This window comes from Mastigoproctus giganteus, chromosome 7 (genome assembly GCF_048544385.1).
Source record: "Mastigoproctus giganteus isolate SK-2022 chromosome 7, ASM4854438v1, whole genome shotgun sequence".
Classification (NCBI taxonomy): domain Eukaryota; kingdom Metazoa; phylum Arthropoda; class Arachnida; order Uropygi; family Thelyphonidae; genus Mastigoproctus; species Mastigoproctus giganteus.
The window spans coordinates 23668125-23689433 of record NC_143581.1 but is presented as its reverse complement, the minus strand read 5'-3'; the positions used below and the strand labels follow the sequence as shown (position 1 = coordinate 23689433).

Genomic DNA, 21309 nt, shown 5'->3' with positions numbered 1-21309 from the left:
GACCAGTCACAAAAAAAAGTACCAGTAGATGGAAATGCCATCAAGCAAACAGCACTAAGAATTTACAGACAGATTAAAGAAAAGGAGCCAAGCACTTCATCTCAATTAAACAGAAAGTATGAATTTTCTGCGAGTACAGGTTGGATGACAGGGTTTCTTAAAAGGAATACTCTTCATAATATAAAAATTAAAGGTGAAACTGCATCTGCAGATGAATCGGCTGCTAAAGTATTCCTGCAGGAACTTGCAAAAATTATTGAAGATGGAGGATACACTCCTGATCAAGTGTGGAATGCAGATGAAACTGGTTTCTTCTGGAAGCGAATGCCGAACAGAACGTATGTAGCCAAATTGCAGAAAACTGCTGGTGGTTTTAAGGTAGCTAAGGATCGTGTGACCTTATTATTTTCCTCTAACGCTTCAGGAGATCGTATGTTGAAACCACTGCTGGTAAATCGAGCCCTAAACCCACATTCAATGAAAGGTGTAGATATCAATAAATTGCCTGTTCACTGGATGGCAAACAAGAAGGCCTGGGTGACTACTGCTATCTTTATAGAATGGTTCAACAAATGTTTCGTCCCAGAAGTCAGACATTATATGAATTTGAAAGGTCTCGAATTTAAAGTTCTTCTGATTCTTGATAATGCACCCAGCCATCCTGTCTTGGAACACCCAAACGTACAAATTTTATTTCTGCCACCTAATACTACATCTTTGATACAACCGGTAGACCAAGGTATAATTGCGACAATTAAAACATACTACGTAAAAAGAACATTCCAACACGTTTTGGACAAACTGAATGATGAAACACTAACAGTCATTGATGTGTGGAAGAAATTCTCAATTATGGATTGTATCAATCAAGTTGGATTAGCGTTAACTGAATTAAAACCAGCAACTTTAAATGCGTGTTGGAAAGCGGTTTGGCCACAATGTGTAAAAAGCAAAGATCCCATCATCCTTAATATGACCGCATTTCCCAACGTCATTACAATGACACACAAAATTGGTGGAGAAGGATTCGATGATCTGTCGTTTGAAGATATTGATGAATTGTTAACCGACAAAGCCCTAAGCGAAGATGAAATATTAGAGATTGTTCTTGGGACTCCTTATTCCACAGAACGTAGTGATAATGAAGAAAATGATCCTGTTCTAAATGCAGATTTAATAAAAGAAGGTCTGGAACTGGCCAGAAAATTAGGTAATCATTTTGTCAAACATGACCCTAATGAGGAACGCGCTGAGAAGTTTCAACTTGAACTGAAATTGTTGACAGCCTCTTACAGAGAATTATATAACGGCCTAACCAAAACATGAACACAACGATTAATAACTGAATTCGTTCGTAAAACCGGTGAAACATCAGCACCAGAGGAGACTCGTGCTGATTTTGCTCAAGAGATCACAGAAAGAATTTCATTAATAGAGGAAGAAGACGATGTCCACAACATTTCTAGTGATAGCAGTGATATTCCAGTCGTACGCAAACGTATGCGCCGTTTATTATCAGAAAGTGAAAATGAATAAAATTTTATGTGTAAAACAGATTTTTTTTGTTCATGAAGAATTCATTTCATATGCATACAAATTTACTTTAATACATTTTCATTACATATTATTACATGTGTATTTTGTTGAAATAAAATAATAAGCTTAAAAAGAATATTTTTATGTGTTTTTTTTTAAATTATTTTTACTGATTTTTTAGATCCGGAACCAATCTTCTTTTCTTCCATAAATACAATGTATTTTTTTACACGTATTTTTCAGGAACGTATCTATCGTGTAAAAACAGAATTAGGTGTACTTATACTAAGATTGCTGTAAAATAAGTGGAATAAGTGTATTTTACAGACCATAAGATGTGCTGTTTTTTCCTGAAAAAATATTTTCTAAAATTCCTGTGTCTTATGGTCTGAGAGTGTACTGGTTGCATGCAGTTATGTTTTTATCTCTAGCCATAGCTGGAATAGGCATATGGTCAAAACATCCAACTCTCCTGAAATTGCAAGCTTTTAGTCTGACCAGTTCAAGTCATACACATTGGAGGCAACAAAAAGAACAGTTGAATTAAATACATAGTAGGCGGCCTTAGCCAACTGCAGTGATTGGACATCTCAACTAATGAATCCTTTATAGCATTTATGTATCAGGAGTTAACCAAATGGATGGAGGAGCCAAATCACAATTTTTCCCCAACGGAACAAATGAAGCAACCAGTTTTATAGGTATATGAATGGGAAAAAAATTAGTGGAAATTAGTGAAAAATGAGGGCTATCACTTGTTTTGTGAAATTTGGAATTAGCAGTGCCTCTGATGGTACTGAATATGACACACTCTCTGAAAAACTTAATGTTTCTGTCTGAATGAATGCTCACTTGAAGAAAGTGAAAGTTCAGACAGTAACATCAGTAATGACAACAAATTTGTGGGAAATGACAGCTTCGTTATCACTGACATTTTCTTTAGTAGCACTTCTGAATCTGTGATTCAAATATATGCAATAAATATTTTTTAACATAATTTGATCTTCTAAAACATGGGTGAATCTTATCTTTTATAAAATAGAGAAGAGAGTTCAGGATAAAAGAGACTTGGGGGTTATGATACATTCATGTATTAAATGTAATATGCATTGTGAAAAGGTGGCAGGAAGGCAAATAGTGTCCTTTCTGTGATTTTTAGGACCTTTTCAAGTAAGGAGACGGATGTCATTGGCCCTCTGTATAAGACAATGATGAGCATTTGGATTTGAAATATTGTATTTAGGTGTAGAAGCTTCACCTAAAAAAAGTTATAAACTTCCAGACTTGTATGGGGTAATAATTGACCATATGAAGAACAGCTTAGAATGTGTGGACTGCAATGCCTTAATGACAAGACATAATTGAGGTGTGTAATCCCCTGATGGAAATCAGTAAAATAAATGAGGGAGGTATAGTCTCACAGACGGGAGAAATAAGAACCAGTGACTAAAAGTATAAAATCTTATGGGGTGAGTAATGGAAGGCTGAAACTCATGAAATTTGCCTTTGGCCAGTGTATTGCAGATCATCAGAATAGCTTAACTGTCAAGGTGGCTGATATGCCACCTTGACATTTAATTTATGGTCAATAATACCAGTTTTTAAGGAAATGAAGTCCGCCTATATATAATGTACTCAGAATTATTTGAAGGTAAAGGAAAACTCCAAAATGTCAGCAGACATTTTGTAAAAGACAGTATATTCTTCTAAATTATTATAAAAAGGGTACTTAAAGTGACTGTAATAAAATTTTCAGAAGTGAAAACTTACATTTTAAAGTGTGTGTTTAGAATGAAAAATGATATCTATAAATTTAAAATAATGAAAATGCAAAATACAGTTATGTAATTTTTTATGTAGCTTTAGGAAGAGATATTCTTTTAGTATGTTTTAATTATTTCTCGCTGTCATGAAGACAGTGAGAAATAATAAAATTAAATAGTGTATTTCATTTTATATATTAATATTTAAAATATATGAAATTATATATTGTATATAATGAAAATTTTAAAGAAACAATTGAAAGTTAATTCCATTTTAGTTTGTACTTCTTGATAAATATTCTAATAATCACAGAATTTCTTGCAGGTTATTTTTGCTCTATATGAAAAAAGGCTGAAATTTAATTTGAAGTTAGTAGATACTTTGAAAGGGGAAGAATTTGAGCCATGGTTTTTGAAGTTAAATCCAGAAGGAGAAGTGCCTGTTTTACAAGATGGCGTTAAAATCATACCTGGATCATCACGTATAATTGATTACTTAGAAGATAATTTCAGTAATGGTGAGCTTTACCACAAAGCATGATTAATAAAATTAGTTTCATGATATTCATAAATATGCATAACATCATAACCTCTGAATGAATTCACTAAGAACTCTTCCACTGTTATACAGGGTGTTTTAAAGTGTGCAGAAAATTCTGAGATATATTCTAACATCCAAAATAAGAAGTGGGGGGAGAGTCATATAAACATGTAATGTTTATAGGACTCTTGAATTTAGTGGTTATGGGCTGTTTAAATTTTTAAAAATATCTTTAAAGTTTTTAATGGTAAAAAATAAAGATAAGCAGACATATAGTTCATATTATGTCTGCTTATTCATATTAATTTATTGCACTGGTATTTTTCTTACAAAATTAGACCATATCTGCAAAATTTTTCTTTTCATGAGTGAAATGAAAATAATACTTATTTATGAGCTTCACCATATATAAATGTAACGTTTTCTTTGTATTTGAATTATATACAGCAAGGACTCATTGTTTGCCACCCCATTATTTGTCATTTCATTAATCACTACTTGTCTTTGATGTGCTGCCACTTTTCGTGATAACTCACTTCAGGTCATATTGCTAATAAATCAGTTTTCTTTGTTTATTTATTGAAAATTTCTCAAAATTTCCTATAAATTTCATTGCAACTGTAATATTGCTTTCAGTTATTAGATAATATCTTCATTAGGTATTTAAATCTCTAGTGAAGAAGCTTTTAGTGCTAATCATGAATGGTTTGATTGCTTTAAATGTAATTTCTTGTTATAAACAACTTTACAAGAGAAAAGAAAAGCAAAAAAAAAAAAATCAGTTTTTGTTTAAGAAAAGTAAGGCTGCAGTATCTGAGGACCTTTGCAGAAATAAACTAGTGGCTTTTTTTGATGTATAAGTTATATTACATGAAATTCATACAAAGGAGAAAAACATTTGGTGTCATGAGAACACAAATTATGTGGGAGAGAGGGTAAGTATACATGGAGTGACGATGGGATAGAACTGCCAGTTGTTTTTGTATTTAGCAGTATTTTTATACTTTATTAAAAGTAATAAATGCAATCTTAAAGAATATCTCTCGTTAATGTAACATACCTTTGCAAAAAAGGGTTAGAAAATGGAAATTCCTAGGAGATGCACTTTCTTTGAACACCGGTGTGTATATATATATATATATATATAGTGTTTCATAACATGTTTTGGGCTATACTTTCAGGACCTGAAAACAATGAAAAAAGTTTATATAAACATATGTATCTGATTCAGAGCTGGCTGTTTCAATTTTAAAATAATGGTCATGTGCAGAGTTTTCAAAGGTAAAAAAACAATAATAAAATGGTAAATAAAAATAAGTAAAAAAAATGTTTATTCCTACAAAGTACGCTTAGTTATTTTTTATTATTTTTGTAATTTTTAACTACATGACATAATACACAATAAAGACTATATAAATTAGTATACCATATGAATTAACCAACTGTGACTAACATAGTTGATGCATTAAAAACCCCAAAAACAACCAACCATTGCTTCCTTTATGTCCACTAAACTAGGTTTTGCCCACAGTAGTGGTGGTTTTGGTAGTAGTAGTTTTCCACCGTGACAAGACTCTTCTTGAACAGCAAATTATAAAATAAACCTGTCTCATCAAGATTAAAAATACCCTTTGCCTCATATTTTTCAAGAATGGACCGTACAGAACACAACCAGTCTGCAGCCTTTTCTTTCTTGACTAATCCAGCCTCACCACAAACATTTCACGAAACCAAGTTATTCCTGTCTTTAAATCTTTGGAGCCAGCCACTGCTGCATTTGAAGTTTCTGAGCTAGATAATTTGTCTTTTCTTGCAAAATTGGACCTGATATTGGCAAATTAGATGCACGCATTTGTTGGTATCACTTGAAAAGTTTTGTTTCAAGCTCCTCGTGTTTTGCACCACAAATTCGTTTCCTGTTTTTCATCGCTGTTGTCACACACTTCTTCAAGTCTTTCTCGGTTTTTCAGTATTGTTAATAAAGTAGGTAAAAGGATGTTGCATTCCTTTGCAATGTCCATTTGCTTCTTTCCATCCTATCAGTCTCTTGTATAATTTTTAGTTTAATTCCGTCAGTTTACATTTTGTCACCATAACACTGCTAGATAAGATTTAATATAAACAAATTTTAAATTAATTTAAAGACACAAGTTCCAAAAAAGACCATCAGCTCAGATAAAATGACACAAAAATTAGATTGCTGTATACAGTAGCAAAAGACTTTTAACTGAGGTAACGATTGCAACTGACCTTATTCCCTTGGAGAGTGAGGAAGTGCATGTAAACAACTTAGAAAAACTTTTTATTCTTTTGTTAATTTAACAACTCATCCTTCAGAAAGGTGTTTTTCAGAGTGCACTTGATGTTGTAGTTACCATAAACTGCTTTTGTGTACACAAAACTAATTTCTAACAAGTCAGTGCCATCCTTCGGGAAATAGGGAGCCGGGTAGCCAGAGGCAATAATAGGGGCAATAATCGGATAGCTCTGTCAAGATTTGTATTAATCGTACAAAATGACAATATTTATTTCTCACAGGGTGAAAAAGAACTTTGTAATGCACATTAACCGAATTTTGTAATAAATTAATATATTTATATAGAAAAGCCTATCCTTCCGTGGGAGAATGGTATATGCTTCATATAAATGAGTACTTTGCATAAAACGAGTTTGTATTAAAGAGATTTTACTGTATATGTAGCCCTGCTCGAAATAGCAGCATTCCAATTGCCAGTTTCTCATAAACTCAGATCTTAATCTAGCAACATCCTCCTTTTCAGATAAATCCATCTGGAGGTGGCAAGAAGGAAAAAATGCTGATTTGATAAGATATTTTTTCACCATGCTATTAACCACCCTAAAGCCCCATGCACCTGCCACATAGCATATGATAGGCAAAAATAAACTTTTATAGTATAGCTTTAATGTACTTGATTTTATACCCCAAATGTTTTTACTAATTTTAAGTATTTGCCCTGTTAAAGCCTTAATCTTCTTCAAAATATACTTTACATGTTGAAAGAAAGAGAGTTTATGATTGAACATTACCCCAAGATATTTGTATGTTCTTTCTAGTGTGATGCTTTGATTATTAATTTAACAACAGACAGTCTGTTTAGATTTAAGTTGCCCTTAAGAAGAAGCTGTTTCATTTTGGGAATGGAAATAACTAGTTTATGTACATTGCACCATGAGTTAAGGTCATCCAAGATGTTATTGGACTTTTGCGCTAGCCCTAATCTTCAGTTTCTCATAATCAAAAGGGCCAGGTCATCTGCGTAGGCAATCTTACGGACATTGCCATGATCAGTAGCTAGCCACCCATCAAGGACCACGTTCCAACGTAAGTGTCATAAGTGAAGTGTCACAGTGGATAAAGTGGAATACAGATTAGTGATTTGGTTTCTTTTTCTGCAAGGAGAAAACACCCAAAGCAATCCACAAAGAAATAGTAGCTGTTTATAGAAAAAACTGCCCAGGTTACAGTGTTGTTGTTGTTGTTGCACAGTGGTATAAACAATTCAAATGTGGAAGAACCTCAATGCTTGATCAAGAAATCACAGGATGGTCAGAAACTGCTGTAACAGAAGAGAGTGTTGCAAAAATTGATGCATTAATCCTGGAAGATCACCATATTAGCATCAAAGAACTAGCTACAGAGCTCCAAATTAGTGTAAGGTCTGTGGAGAACATCATCCATCAACAGTTGCATATGAGTAAACTTCTGACCCCCTTACCAGAAGAAGGAAAGGGTGCAATGTGGATATGAAATGTTGTTGATGTGCCATTAAAAACTGAAATATTGTCACATGTTGCTTATTCCCCCAACCCCGCACCTTCGGATTTCTTCCTCTTTCCTGCCCTGAAATCTTTTTTGTGGAAAATGCGGCTGCTGATGATGAGGTGATTTCTACTGCCAAGTCATGGTTTGAAAGACAGTCAGAGGACTTCTACAAAACTGGGATATGGTAAAAATGTGCCATTTTGTCTGGTGACTATGTTGAAAAGTGTAATACATGGTGTTTGTTCACAACTACTTCTGAGTGATACAAATGTGATGGGGGGGGGATCTTTGTTGAACCCCTCTCGTAAGTTAAAAAACATCAATAAATGAAATTTTCAGGTTTATATTGTAGTATTTATTAATTTTTTTTTTTGTGTGGTTTCAGGAAATATGCCACGTTTATTTCCTAATAAAGGCACAAGTGAGTATCATAAAGTGAAAAAAATAATGGAACTTATAGATTCTCTGTGCATAGAGATCATTACATATGGATGCTATTTCTTTCCTGAACACACTAAGAATATGAAACTTACAACATGCGAACAAAAAATCCGGATGAGTAAGTATGTATATGTGTTTTTTCTTTTATTATATTATTATTATCATTATCCCTTGTATTCCCTTTTGTGTACAAACTGCCAATGAATTTTATTAATCTCTTTTAAAGGACAGATATGTAAATGAATTTTGTATTACATTGTAATAAGCTCATATTTGCATGAATAATCTTGATTATCTGTACCAGATTTCAGAATATATTTATTTATTATTAAAAATATATAAATAAAATATAAATAATTTTGATTAAACATACAATAAAATAATTAAAATATACTGATTTAAATGTATTAAAAATATAATGAAGTAAAATCATAAAATCTAAATACACAGGAGCTTTTGACATCTATGTTGCCTTAATTGGCTAAATAACATATGCATTGGAGGCAGTGAGTATAAATACATGAGGGGAAAAAAAAAAAAAAAAAAAAAAACTTAGAAGTGTCAGATTGAATAAAAGTGAAGAGAGGAAGGGAGGAAACAAAAGACTTATGAAATAATTCTCAACTGTCCCAAGATTAATGTAATCTCAATCAAATTTCCTGAAATTTGATTGAGATTACAAATGAGATTGAGATTCAAAGATTGGATGCATTCACATACCATCATTTTTGTTCAGAGTATGTCTAGTGCTGCATATGTGGGCAGATTCAAACTAGCAGTGTATCTGGAAGTCTTGCGCACTATCAATAATTTTAACATTTGCTAGGAGATAATGTTTTTCCTGCCAGTAGTGCATGGCTATCTCAGCTTTTATTGTTACGTTTTTAACACTTTTAACTTAGTATATTTTGAACATTTTACAGCAATATTTTATTGCATGTTTAATCAAAGTTAGATTTTATTTGTATATTTTTAATAATATATAGATATATTCTGAAATCTGGTCAGAGTAATCAGAATTATTCATCAATCCAGTTTCCTAACTTCAAGGAATTTTCAGTCCGACTCATTATTTACCATCCTCTCGCCTGGGATAGTTTTCCTTATCGTTAACCTATAAGTGGATATCCTCTTCCTTCCCCCGCAAAGAACACCAAATTTAATATAATCTATATTGTTCTTAAATTGGTGGTCTTTTAGAGCAACATCAATGACAATTTTAGTGTTCTTCAAATATCATTTTTACATTCAATCTGCATCACTGATTTTGTTATAATTGGAGGAATATGATTGTAAAGAGATCAAATAACATTGCCCATTGGTGTCCCCACCTTTAGTGCAAAAGCGTAACTGGCTTAGTTATGCTTTCTGTAATTTAGTGAATCATTTGCAGCATGGTCATTCACCATTTTCTGCGGCCAAAAGTGATTAGAAAAGTTTAAAAATGCCATGTATAGTTATACCAAAACACTGTTTTTAATCAGATTGAAATAACATATCACTGCTTAATGGTTTTCTATACAGTCAGGAAATTGTACAAATTATTCTTGGTAAACTGATACTGTGTGCTATCCTGTATTAATGAACTATATGTTGTGTACCCCGGTAATGGGGCGCTTCAATAGTAGCACAAGAAAATTAAACTATTTATATTTTTTTATTTTGCAGTTACAGGATATATACAAAATTAATTAAATGTTTTGTTTCTACATAGTGAAGTTTTGCTTCATTCTGATTACACCAGTCAGCATCAACTTTCTCCCTGAAATAATTTTGACAGATTTTTGTAGGAAATAAGTTCAAAAACTCAGATATATGCTTAAAAGTTCTCATCACCCTCAGTTTTCAAATATCATAGGTTAATGACTGAAAACCAAGACCTGTAGTTGGTTTAATCATCTTTTCCATCTATTTATTTTTTAAAATTTTTTTAAAATTCAACAATATTCTTGAATTTTCCTGAACATTTGAAAATATTGTTGAATGTGGAAGAAAGGTCTGGATGTTTCTGGAAGGTTCTAGAAATTTTCGACAGAGTTCTCTAAAAACACTGTGAGCCTTCTAGAAACATTTTTAATTATACTTAGCTGCTTTATTGACTTAATTGTTAGATTAAATTATTTTCTATAAGTAGCTTATAGACCTAGTCAAGCTCCATGGTTTATTTTGAATTTAGATAGCGTGATTTGGAAAGTAAATAATACCTCGTGTCCATAGATTAACTGTTCATAACTTGCCGCCATTGTTATACAATGCAATGTTTGCTAGGTTAAGGTTTAACGGAGGAGAATGTCTTATAATGGGGGATTTTAATTTCCCTGATATTGACTGGAATTGGTGGGTTGGTCACTCACACACTAGCAAGGCTTTTGTGGATTTATTGGATGATTGTTTTCTACAGCAGCATGTTCGGGAGGCAACTAGAGGGAGTAATACTCTTGATCTGATTATCATTAATGATTTTTCATGCATCAAGAATCTGCAGATAAAGGAACCACTAGGTGGCAGTGATCACAGTGTGCTGAAGTGGGATTTACTCAAAGAGGTAATTACCATCAAGGATAAAGGGAAAAGATTTTGCTTTCGTAAAGGTGACTACGGTGGTCTGAGACAGTATTTAAATTCTATACTGTGGAACCAACTGATGATGTTACCAAATTCAAAATGGGAAGCATTCAAAGAATTAATCTTGAAAGCCACTAGAATTTTCATACCAACAAAGAAATATTGTTCAAGATTTAGGCCTAAATGGATGTCAGATGAACTAATTAGACATCTGACAGAGAAGAAAAATGCATGGATACATATAAATTAACATGGTACACAGAAGCCTATGATAGATATAAGCGGCCGACCGGGCTAGCCGAGTGGGTAAAGTACCTGCCCGGCAACCCAAAGGTCGCGGGTTCGATTCCCGCCTCGGGCTTGGATCAAAGTACTGCAAAAACCTTGGGAGGTGCAATATGGCCATAGAAGCCGATGCGCCAACAACTACCAAATCAAAAATCGATAGATATAAGCTGATCTGTAACCAAGTTACAAAGGCAGATTACGAGAAATTTTTGGCAAAGGATGTAAATAAAAACAGCGAAGAGTTCTTTACTTATGTAAACTCTAGAAGGAAGGGGGTGAATCAGATTGGTCCACTTGATATCGATGGTTCAACTGTTGATGATCCTGCTCAGGTAGCTAACAAACTAAATGAATATTTTGCATCGACATTCACACATGAAGAGTTATTTAGGGAGGGGAATGCCAGAGGTGTATTCAACTCTGGCAGTAAGCTAGATAATCTTGCAATAACTAAGAGTAAAGTGGAGGAGAAATTGTTGAAGATAAATACAAGAAAGGCACCTGGGGTGGATGGAATCTATCCAGTTATATTAAAGGAGACGGCAAAGGAAGTAAGCAAACCCTTAGCCATAATTATGAGAGCTTCCTTGGACTCAGGGGAGGTACCCACAGACTGGAGATGTGCAAATGTGATCCCAATTCACAAAGGAGGACCAAAGGCTGACACAAGTAATTATAGAACAGGTATTTTGAACGAACAGAGGGGTGAAGTGGAAGTGGGTTTTTTTTTTTTTTTTTGGCTGATGCTGCATAAGCTTGCTTTCTTGCATCAAATGCCTCTACTAATGCTAATGCTAATGCTAGACCTGTGAGTTTAACTTCTGTTCCAGGAAAATTAATGGAGGTACTGGTTAAAGAAGCACTGCAGGATCATCCAGACAAGACTTCAGTTATAACTCGGACACTGCATAGTTTTGCAAAGGGAAAGTCTTGCCTGACCAATTTGATTGGATACAATGATGTTGTCACAAAGGAACTGGATGCAAAGAATAACTTTGATATCATATATTTGGATCTTAGAAAAGCCTTTGATACTGTTGCACATGGAAGACTGCTGCCCAAATTGGAACAGTATGGCATTGGAGGCAAATTTCTGTTATGGATAAAGGGATGGTTGAGTGGGAGAAGACAGAGAGTGGTAATCAGTGGACACTGCTCTTCGGGGACTAATGTTATTAGTGGAGCCCACAGGGTTCAGTGTTGGGTCCATTGTTTTTTTTTTTCTGTATTTATAAATGATATTGATGATGGTATATCTGGCTTAATGGCCAGGTTTGCAGATGATACGAAGGTTGGCAGTGTTGTTAATGACACTAATGACAGTACACTGCTGCAACAGGATCTAGAAAAGTTGAGCAGATGGGCTGAGAGGTGGCAAATGAAGTTTAACATTAACAAATGTAAAGTACTACTACATATGGGAAGGAGTAATCCCAGAGTACCGTATCAACTCTGTGGTACCACACTGACAGTGGTAGAGAATGAAAAGGACCTGGGGGTTATTGTGCAGGCAGATATGAAGGTTTCTGAGCAGTGCAGACGGTCTGCAAGAGTAGCTCATGGTGTCTTGTCAATGATATACAGGAATTTTTCTAGCAGGGATAAGTAGGTGATTATCCCCTTGTATAAGATAATGGTCAGACCACATCTTGAGTACTGTATACAGGTCTGGAGGCCTCATTTTAAGAAGGATGTAGAGCTGTTGGAACGAGTACAGAGAAGGGCAACAAGATTAGTGAATGGAACAAAGGGTTGCTCTTACAAAAAAGGCTTAAATTTTACAAATTACAGTGTCTGGAGACTAGGCACCTCTGAGGTTATCTGATTGAGGTGTATAAAGCCTTGAATGGTCTGAGCATGTTCAATGCTGATGGGATTTTTCCTCTTGCTCAGAATAATTGCCTGAGAGGACATAAATTCAAATTGAGGAAAGCCGGTTGTAGGATAGATGTGTGGAAGTTTGCCTTTAGCTAGCGGGTGGTTGATTGCTGGAATAAATTTCCATCTGTCGTAGAAGTTGATAGCTTTAATAGATTCAAGGCAGAACCTGACAAACATTTGGAGCGAGTAGATGGGTGAAATAAGTGTTTTTTTTTTTTTTTTTGGCTGATGCTATATAAGCTTGCTTTCTTGCATCATGTGCCTTTGCTAATGCTTTTGAGGGTTACACATACACTAATGAGCCAAAGCATTGTGACCAGCAAGTCATTTTGCAAATCGAAGCAGCTGCAGGTGAACTACGGCGTGGGTTGGGACATGGTATAAAAAACACCTGATACTGAGCTCCGTTAATCAGGGCTATTTTTGTTCTTCAGATGGGAAAGGCAGTGGACTTAAGTGAGTTTGACAAAGGCCAAATTGTAATGGCCAGACGACTGGGTCAGAGCATAACCGAAACAGCACAGCTGGTGGGATGCTCACAATCAGCCGTGGTTAGTACCTACCGAAAGTGGTCTGAGGAGGGGAAACCTACAAACTGCCGGTGAGGTGTTGGACGATCACGGCTCATCAATGCTCAAGGTGAGCGAAGGCTCTCTCGGATGGTACATAGCAACAGAAGGGCGACTGTTGCACAACTCACCAGAAATTGGAATGCTGGTGACGACAGTAATGTGTCACAACACACAGTACATCGAACCCTGCTGAAAATGGGGCTGCATTGCCACAGGCCATTCCGAGGGCCCATGCTAACCACGGTTCACCAGCAACAGCACCTACAATGGGCATGTGAGCATCAAAACTGGACCCTGAGTGATTGGAAGAAGGTCATCTGGTCTGACAATCACGTTTCCTGTTGCACCATGTGGACGACTGGGTATGTGTGCATTGTTTACCTGGGGAAGTGATGGCGCTTGGATGCAACATGGGACGAAAACAAGCTGATGGCGATGTTCTGCTGGGATACTCTGGGTCCAGTCATCCATGTGACGGGCACCTCTGATGTCTACCACCTACCTAAACATCATTGCTGACCAGGTACACCCTTTCACGGCAACGGTCTTCCCCTCTGGCGGTGCCATCTTTCAGCAGGATAATGCGCCATGCCACACCACCTGGATTGTTCGAGACTGGTTCACGGAAAATGAGGAAGACTTCCAGGTATGGTGCTGGCCTCCAAATTCCCCAGACATCAATCCCATCAAGCATCTGTGGTTTGTGTTGGAACTGCAACTCTGATCTGAGGCATCTCAACCACAGACCTTACAGGAGTTAAAGGATCTGCTGGTTACATGTTGGTACCAGATACCACAAAACACATTTAGAAATATTGTAGCATCCATGCCTTGGCAGGTACGAGCTGTTTTGGCTGCACATGGAGGACCAACATCATATTAGGTAGGTGGTCATAATGTTTTGTCTCATCGGTGTATAGCCAAAGTATTCGGGAGTAATTCATTATATTTATTTAATAATATAGTAGCACTGATCCCTATAATCTCCTGAGAACTATAGTTGAATTGAACCAAAATGTTTACTTGTGCTAACTGATTGGTCCAGTAGGTAATGTACTTACCAAAAAAATAAAAGTCAGAGATTTGAATGCTGCCTTTGGTATGGATGTTGTGATTGACCAATATTTTTTAATATGAGGTATAAATAGTGTGATATGATTTCAACAATTGAAGCAATTTAAAAAATAATGATACAAAGGTTGGAAGGGTTGTTAATGACAGTAATGACAGTGTGCTACTGCAACAAAATCTATATAATTTGGGCAGATGGGCTAAGAAGTGGCAACTAAAGTTTAACCTTGAAAAATGCAAAGTACTGCATATGGGTAGAAGTAACCCCAGAGAAACGTACCAACTGTGTGGTACTACACTTAAGGTGGTAGAAAATGAAAAAGACCTGGGAGTAATTGTGCATTCTGATATGAAGTTTCTGAGCAATGCAGACATGGGGTTTTGTCAATGATATATAGGAATTTTGCTAGTAGGGAAAAGGAGGTGATTGTCCCTCTGTATAAGGCAATGGTCAGGCCACGCCTTGAGTACTGCGTACAGGTCTGGAGGCCTCATTTTAGGAAGGATGTAGATTTACTTGAGTGTGTACAGAGAAGGGCAACAAGATTGGTGAGGGAAATGAAGGGATCCTCTTACCAAGAGAGGCTTAAGTTCTGCAAATTGCAGTGGCTGGAGACTAGGCACCTGCGCGGTGATCTGATTGAGGTGTATAAGGCCTTGAATGGGTTGAGCACGCTGAATTCTGATGGGATCCTTCCACTTGTTCAGATTACGAACCTAAGGGGGCATAAATTCAAATTAAGAAAGGACAAATGTAGAATAGATGTGCGGAAATTTGCCTTTAGCCATTGGGTGGTTAATTGCTGGAACAAACTTCCATCTGTCGTGGAAGTTGATAGGTTGAATAAATTTAAGGAGGAACTGGACAGGCATTTGGAGGGAATGGTGTGATTTTTTTTTTTTTTTTTTTTTTTTGGCTGATGCTGCATAAGCTTGCTTTCTTGCATCACATGCCACTACTACATACTATTGTACTATTAAGTGCCACACTGTCAACTAGTATTGAATTTCTTTCAAAATGAGTGATTCTGTATGTTGCAAATACATAGTAGCAGTGATATACACACTAGGAAATATATAAAACAGAAAGAAATTGGTGTTTGAAAATTATTAATGGAACATAATGCTTAAATGTTTTTTTTTTTTTTCTTGAGACTACCCAGCCTATTTTATTAAAAAAGTTCTAGATTTTTGAGATTCTACTGTATTACAGCATAATTTAATATACCAACCACAAGTGGGGTGGGGTGGGGTAGGTATATTAAATGAGTTAAAATGTACATTAAGAGGAGTTAAAATGTATCACTACTGCTGAAATCTGGTCAGCTGATGTGCCCTCTCATATCATGGTGAGAAAACCAAAAAAACTATTCATGAATATACATTCTCTCACATCATGGTGAGAAAACCAAAAAAACTATTCATGAATATACATTCTCTCACATCATGGTGAGAAAACCAAAAAAACTATTCATGAATATACATTCTTTCAAATCACGATGATAAAAAATTTCAGTTGGGTTCCACTAAAAGAAAGTTGCTTTGTATAAAATCAGTATACATGATAACCAAACATTTTTTTTTTTTTAATGCTTGGGATTTTCTGTTTGGGACAAGGTTGGCTAACATATCCTCCCCCTACCCCCAGGAGTAATAAGCAGAAGCCCTCATTGATTCTTCTCATTAATTGAATCATTTCTTTCAATATGTTTTTTTCAGTATCCATCAGATTGAGTCAGCATCTCAATGTTGATATATTCTCAGCAGATTTTCAATAACCGTAGGGAACTGCTGATGTCACTCTGTCTTCCAACGTATAGTGTTTTTTTTTTTTTTAATATACACATAACATATATGTATGTATATGTATCTGACTTTTAATGTAAATACAATTTTATTATTATTTATATACCTTGTGTTATTGTTATCTTCTGTTCCTTTCTGGCCTTTGCCATAACTGGTATTTTATTACCAGTTAATGACCATGTAATCCTTTGGCTTAACAAATAAATTTATTTACCTCTTTACAGTTACAGAATTCTTTTATTCAGAATTGTAAGCTCTAGTAGCATCAGTTAAATTTGCTCTAGTTCACTCCTGCTGAAGTCTTCATTTTAAATCATTAAATGTATTATTTATTATTGGTATGACATTGAATTTAACATTCAATTCAGATTTAAATCTGAAAATTGGGTATTTGTAAAACACTGGCACCTGTTTAAGAAAATCCCATATTCTGAGAGATGAGCCTCATGTTTTTTTTTAATGCTTGGGATCTTCTGTTTGGGACAAAGTTGGCTAACATATCCTCCCCCTTCCCCCAGGGGTAATGCTTATTACTCCTGGGGGAAGGGGGAGTAATAAGAATTCTCTGCGTATTTAAAACTAAAATATTGTGCCACAATATTTTCTGTTCTGCTAGCATTTTTGAATATGAATTTTTGTTTAATAATAAGAGTGAGTAGAGTAGCTTTATGGAGAGACTCTGTGCATATTAAATAGTTATATTGTGTATTGGGAATGACCAATGAAATGTAAGCTACCTCTGACTGACTAATGCAGATTGTCATTTTAAATTTACTAAGTTTGCACCATCTGTATTTGCTTTATGATCCAAGAAAAATATTAATATTAATCTCTTGTTAGTATTTAAAATATCGATATTTTAATTGCTTAATTTAATAAATTATTAATTAATTTAATTATAAATTTAAGTATTAATATTTAAAATATTAATAGGATACTAAAAGGTAGTATTTTATGTTTGATATTTGATATCATGGCACAGTATTTTGCTTTGCTAGCATTCCTGAATATCTATACAAATTTGTGTTTAATAATAACAGTGAGTAGAGTAGCTTTATGGAGAGACTCTGCATAGTAAATAGAGTAATTTAATACAATATTTATAATTTTATTTATTTTAGAAAAATATGCAGTCCACATGGATTTATTAGAAGAATTTTCTTCAAAATATCCTGAGTTTCATGACCATTATATTACAAGACTATCAAAAACTCAGGAAGCTCTTTCTAATGCAACAAGTAATGAAAAAGTGGTGAGAGTTTTAGCCCATTTGGAAAATGTAGTCCATAAGGTGGAACATGAATTTGAATCCCACACAGAAGGTAAGCAATGGTGATTGTATAGAAAGAATTACTAATTAGCATTAGCATTTTAGTAGAGGCATTTGATGCAAGAAAGCAAGCTTATGCAGCATCAGCCAAAAAAAAAAAAAAAAAAACCCCTTCCACTTCACCCCTCTGTTCGTTCAAAATACCTGTCCAGCTGAGCCTTAAACTTATTTAGGCTATCAACCTCCAGCACAAGGGATGGCAGTCTGTTCCACCAACCAACCACCCGCTGGCTAAAGGCAAATTTCCGCACGTCTATCCTACATCTGTCTTTCCTCAATTTGAATTTATGCCCTCTCAGGTGATTTTTCTCAGCTAGAGGAAGAATCCCATCAGCATTGAGCATGCTTAAACCATTCAAGGCTTTATACACCTCTATCAGATCACCTCGCTGGTGCCTAGTCTCCAGACACTGTAATTTGCAAAACTTAGGAGCAGAAGGGTTGTTTAATTCCAGATATAAGCAGTGAATAAGTGTTTGTGTATGTGTGTGCAAATTTGTGAGTGGAAAAGAGTTTATAATTAAGTGCAATTTAAACTTTACGAACAGTCCTATCTAATATTTCATATAGTTATGAGTTATATTTCATCTTTTTTGGTTTTAGTAGTATATCTATAAGCAGAATGATGACATCAGTCATGCTTATTTATTATAACACCAGTCTTCATGTTAGCTTGTATTTCCTTTTCTGTCCAACCATTCTCTAAATTTACTTAATAGACTCAGAACAAACTGCCACCTACAGTTATATGGCAGTTTGTTCCAATAGCTGCAAAGATATCCCATTGTTTAATTCAATCACTTTAAAGCATCATATATCTTGATCAGGTGGATCTCTGTGGATACCCTGATTTACAGACTTTTCAGCATACAGAGTTGGAATCTTTCTTTTTAAAGAGACCTCTTTGTGCCAATAAACTAATTTTGTTACTTTTTTCAATAAATGCACATCCTTCCAGAAATGGGGTCTCCAGCCCATTCAAGTGTGGCTTACTCACCTCTTTGTATGATTGAATAATCACCCACTTTGTCTCTGCAGTCCAAAATTTTCTGTATATCACAGATATAACTATATGAACCATCTTTGTGGCCTGCTGCACTGCAAGTAAACTTGATGTCAGCTTGTGTAATTATCACTAAATCATTTCCATTTTCAGCTGTCATGTGTTGCTTCAAAAGTAATAAGGTAATCTAGAATTACCACTACCCAAATCAGAACCTTGCATTTATGTAAATTGTATTTTTCACACCATCAAAATAATTTATCTAGATTGTTTTGTAGTACCATATCCTGATTACTATCATTAGCCATCCTCTCAACCTTTCTATTGTTGGCAGACTTTGGAAGCATATTTGTTACATCTTCATAAGTTTGTTATGAAGTCCTTATTGTTTCTGATATTTATTATTAGAAATAGTAAGGAACCCAGTACTTACCCACTCAGTGCAATAGTAATTTATTATAAGGGTAAAAGCAGAGGATTTTGTCCTTGCAGAATAACCAGACTATGGCAAAATCAGCCCACTTGACCCCCAAGTGGGATCTGAATAGCAGCTCCATGAGTATTTTAAACTCCAAGTAGCAGCCCTCATGTCATAGTTGGATATCTACGACAAATCTCAGCTACTGCTATGTTGTCATAAAGAAACTGGATGCAAAGAATAAAGCTTTTTCATTATTGTTCCTCCTGAACAATCATGTAAATTGGAGAAGTATGTTACTACTTCTCCATATAAAAGGATGGTTAAGCGTTATGAAACAGAATAGTTATAAATGGCCATTGTTCTTCATGGACTAATGAGTAGTTGCCACATGATTTGATGGTGACCCCTTACCGCTTTCAGTATTTATTAATGCTGCTAATGTAGGTATTTCAAGTTCAATGTAAGAGTTTGCTGACGATGCAGAGGTAGGCAATTAGAGTTTAACATTGATATATGCAAGGTCCTGCATTTGACAGATATTTATTTAAAGTATACCCAGTAAAATAAAATAAAATAAAATATTTCCAGAAGCTTTCGGAACTCGTGTCCCTTTCTCAACTGACAGAATTTTTAAATACATTACAAGCAAACTGTGGCACGTTACTCATTCGTCATTGTTGTAGCACGGACGTGTGCTGCCTTGCGCCAGTGATCATCCATCAATAAAACGGTTGTCTCCAGGATTGGATGTATACGCATGCCTTTCTGGCGATTTAATGCCTTAGGGTTGTTCATTATGTTTAGTGACTCTAGCCATAGGCGGTGGCGAAAGTGTCGCGCGTGGTCCACTATCTCAAAGTCGCGCTTGGGGTCAAGATCGTGGTTGGTAGCCCAAAAATGTTCTGCAAGCGCGGACTGGTCAGTTTCGGCAAGCCGGATTGCTCTGTCGTGTTCCGTGAGGCGATCCTGGAGACGTCTCGATGTCTCACCTACGTAGCAACTGTTACAGGCCCTACAGGTGATACGGTACACTACATTGCTGCGTAAGACAGGTGTGACAGGGGTCTTCACACTGGAGACAAGTGAACGTAGGTTCCTACCTGGTAATTGTACACATTTTATGTTGTAACTTCTCAGGATCTTCGAGATACGTCCTGACACTCCTGGATAGTACGGAATGTGGGCGGATGATATGCCGACTTGCTTCGGAGGTCTTGGGTTGGAAGTAAGCTCTTGTGCCTGTAACAAGCATCTGTTTAGTACATGGGATGGATAACCGCATCTGGTTAAGTCCGCCTTCACACGGGAGATCTCGTTACGTCTAATTGTGTCGGTGCTGGAATGGCTCCAGGCCCTGGAGAACAGGGTGCGGGCAGTGCTATTGAGATGGCTTGGAGCGTGGCCGGACCCGTAGTTGGTGAATTGACCGCACCACATGGGTTTGCGGTATACTGAGGTCTCTAGATGTGGGCCTACGCGATGCACTAGCACGTCCAGAAACGGGAGCGAACCGTCCACCTCTGATTCTACGGTAAACTTGATGAAATTGGATAGAGAGTTGAGGTATTCTAGTAGTACCGTTTCAGAACCACGTGGTATTATGGTAAAAATATCGTCGACATATCTACACCACGTTGTAATAGGTGTAGGTGGGTTCTGGTGTATCTGCTTCTCCAGATCTTCCATGGCGATGTTAGCTACTACGGAACTGACAGGGGCACCCATAGCAGTGCCATGTACTTGTTTGTAGAGTGAGTCTTCAAAGGTGAAGATGCTGCTAGAGAGGCATAGGTTGAGGGCGGTACAGATGTCATCAGTGGATAGTGACGTCCTGGATTGGAGGCTTAAGTCGCTCTCAAGGAGCCTTCTGGCGCAGTGCACGGCCTGTTGGACGGGAATCGAGGTGAATAAAGAAACCACGTCAAATGATGCCATGACAGAGTTATCAGGGATTGAAATGTCCTTAATGGTGTTAATGAATTCACTGCTGTTTTTAACGGTGTGAGATGTATTACCTATAAGAGGCGAGAGGAGGCTCGCGATGTGTTTGGACAGTTCATACGTTGGGGCACTGCAGCAAGACACTATAGGTCTGAGAGGAATACCCGGTTTATGGATCTTTGGTAATCCGTAGAATTGTGGTAGTTGACAGCCAGTACCACGCAGAAGATGGTGAGTCGCGGTCGGGATCTTCTTATCTTTAAGCCATGCGTGGACAAGTTTATTAACATTTGCTTCCAGACGTTTCAAGACTTTAACGGGAGGATCAGGTAGAGGTTCATATACGTTAGGATCGAGTAATAGGGC

The 21309-nt window shown here is 36.1% G+C and overlaps 1 protein-coding gene across 1 annotated transcript in view; it reads left to right on the top strand.

Annotated features, from left to right (window-relative positions):
• The window catches only part of LOC150082650 (ganglioside-induced differentiation-associated protein 1-like), a 45274-nt gene that overhangs the window by 7247 nt on the left and 16718 nt on the right, over positions 1 to 21309 (top strand). The window contains exons 2-4 of the mRNA XM_090378229.1: positions 3625 to 3817; positions 8010 to 8183; positions 17370 to 17570. Coding sequence (XP_090234355.1) covers positions 3625 to 3817; positions 8010 to 8183; positions 17370 to 17570 — 568 coding nt within the window. The remainder of the gene's footprint in view (positions 1 to 3624; positions 3818 to 8009; positions 8184 to 17369; positions 17571 to 21309) is intronic.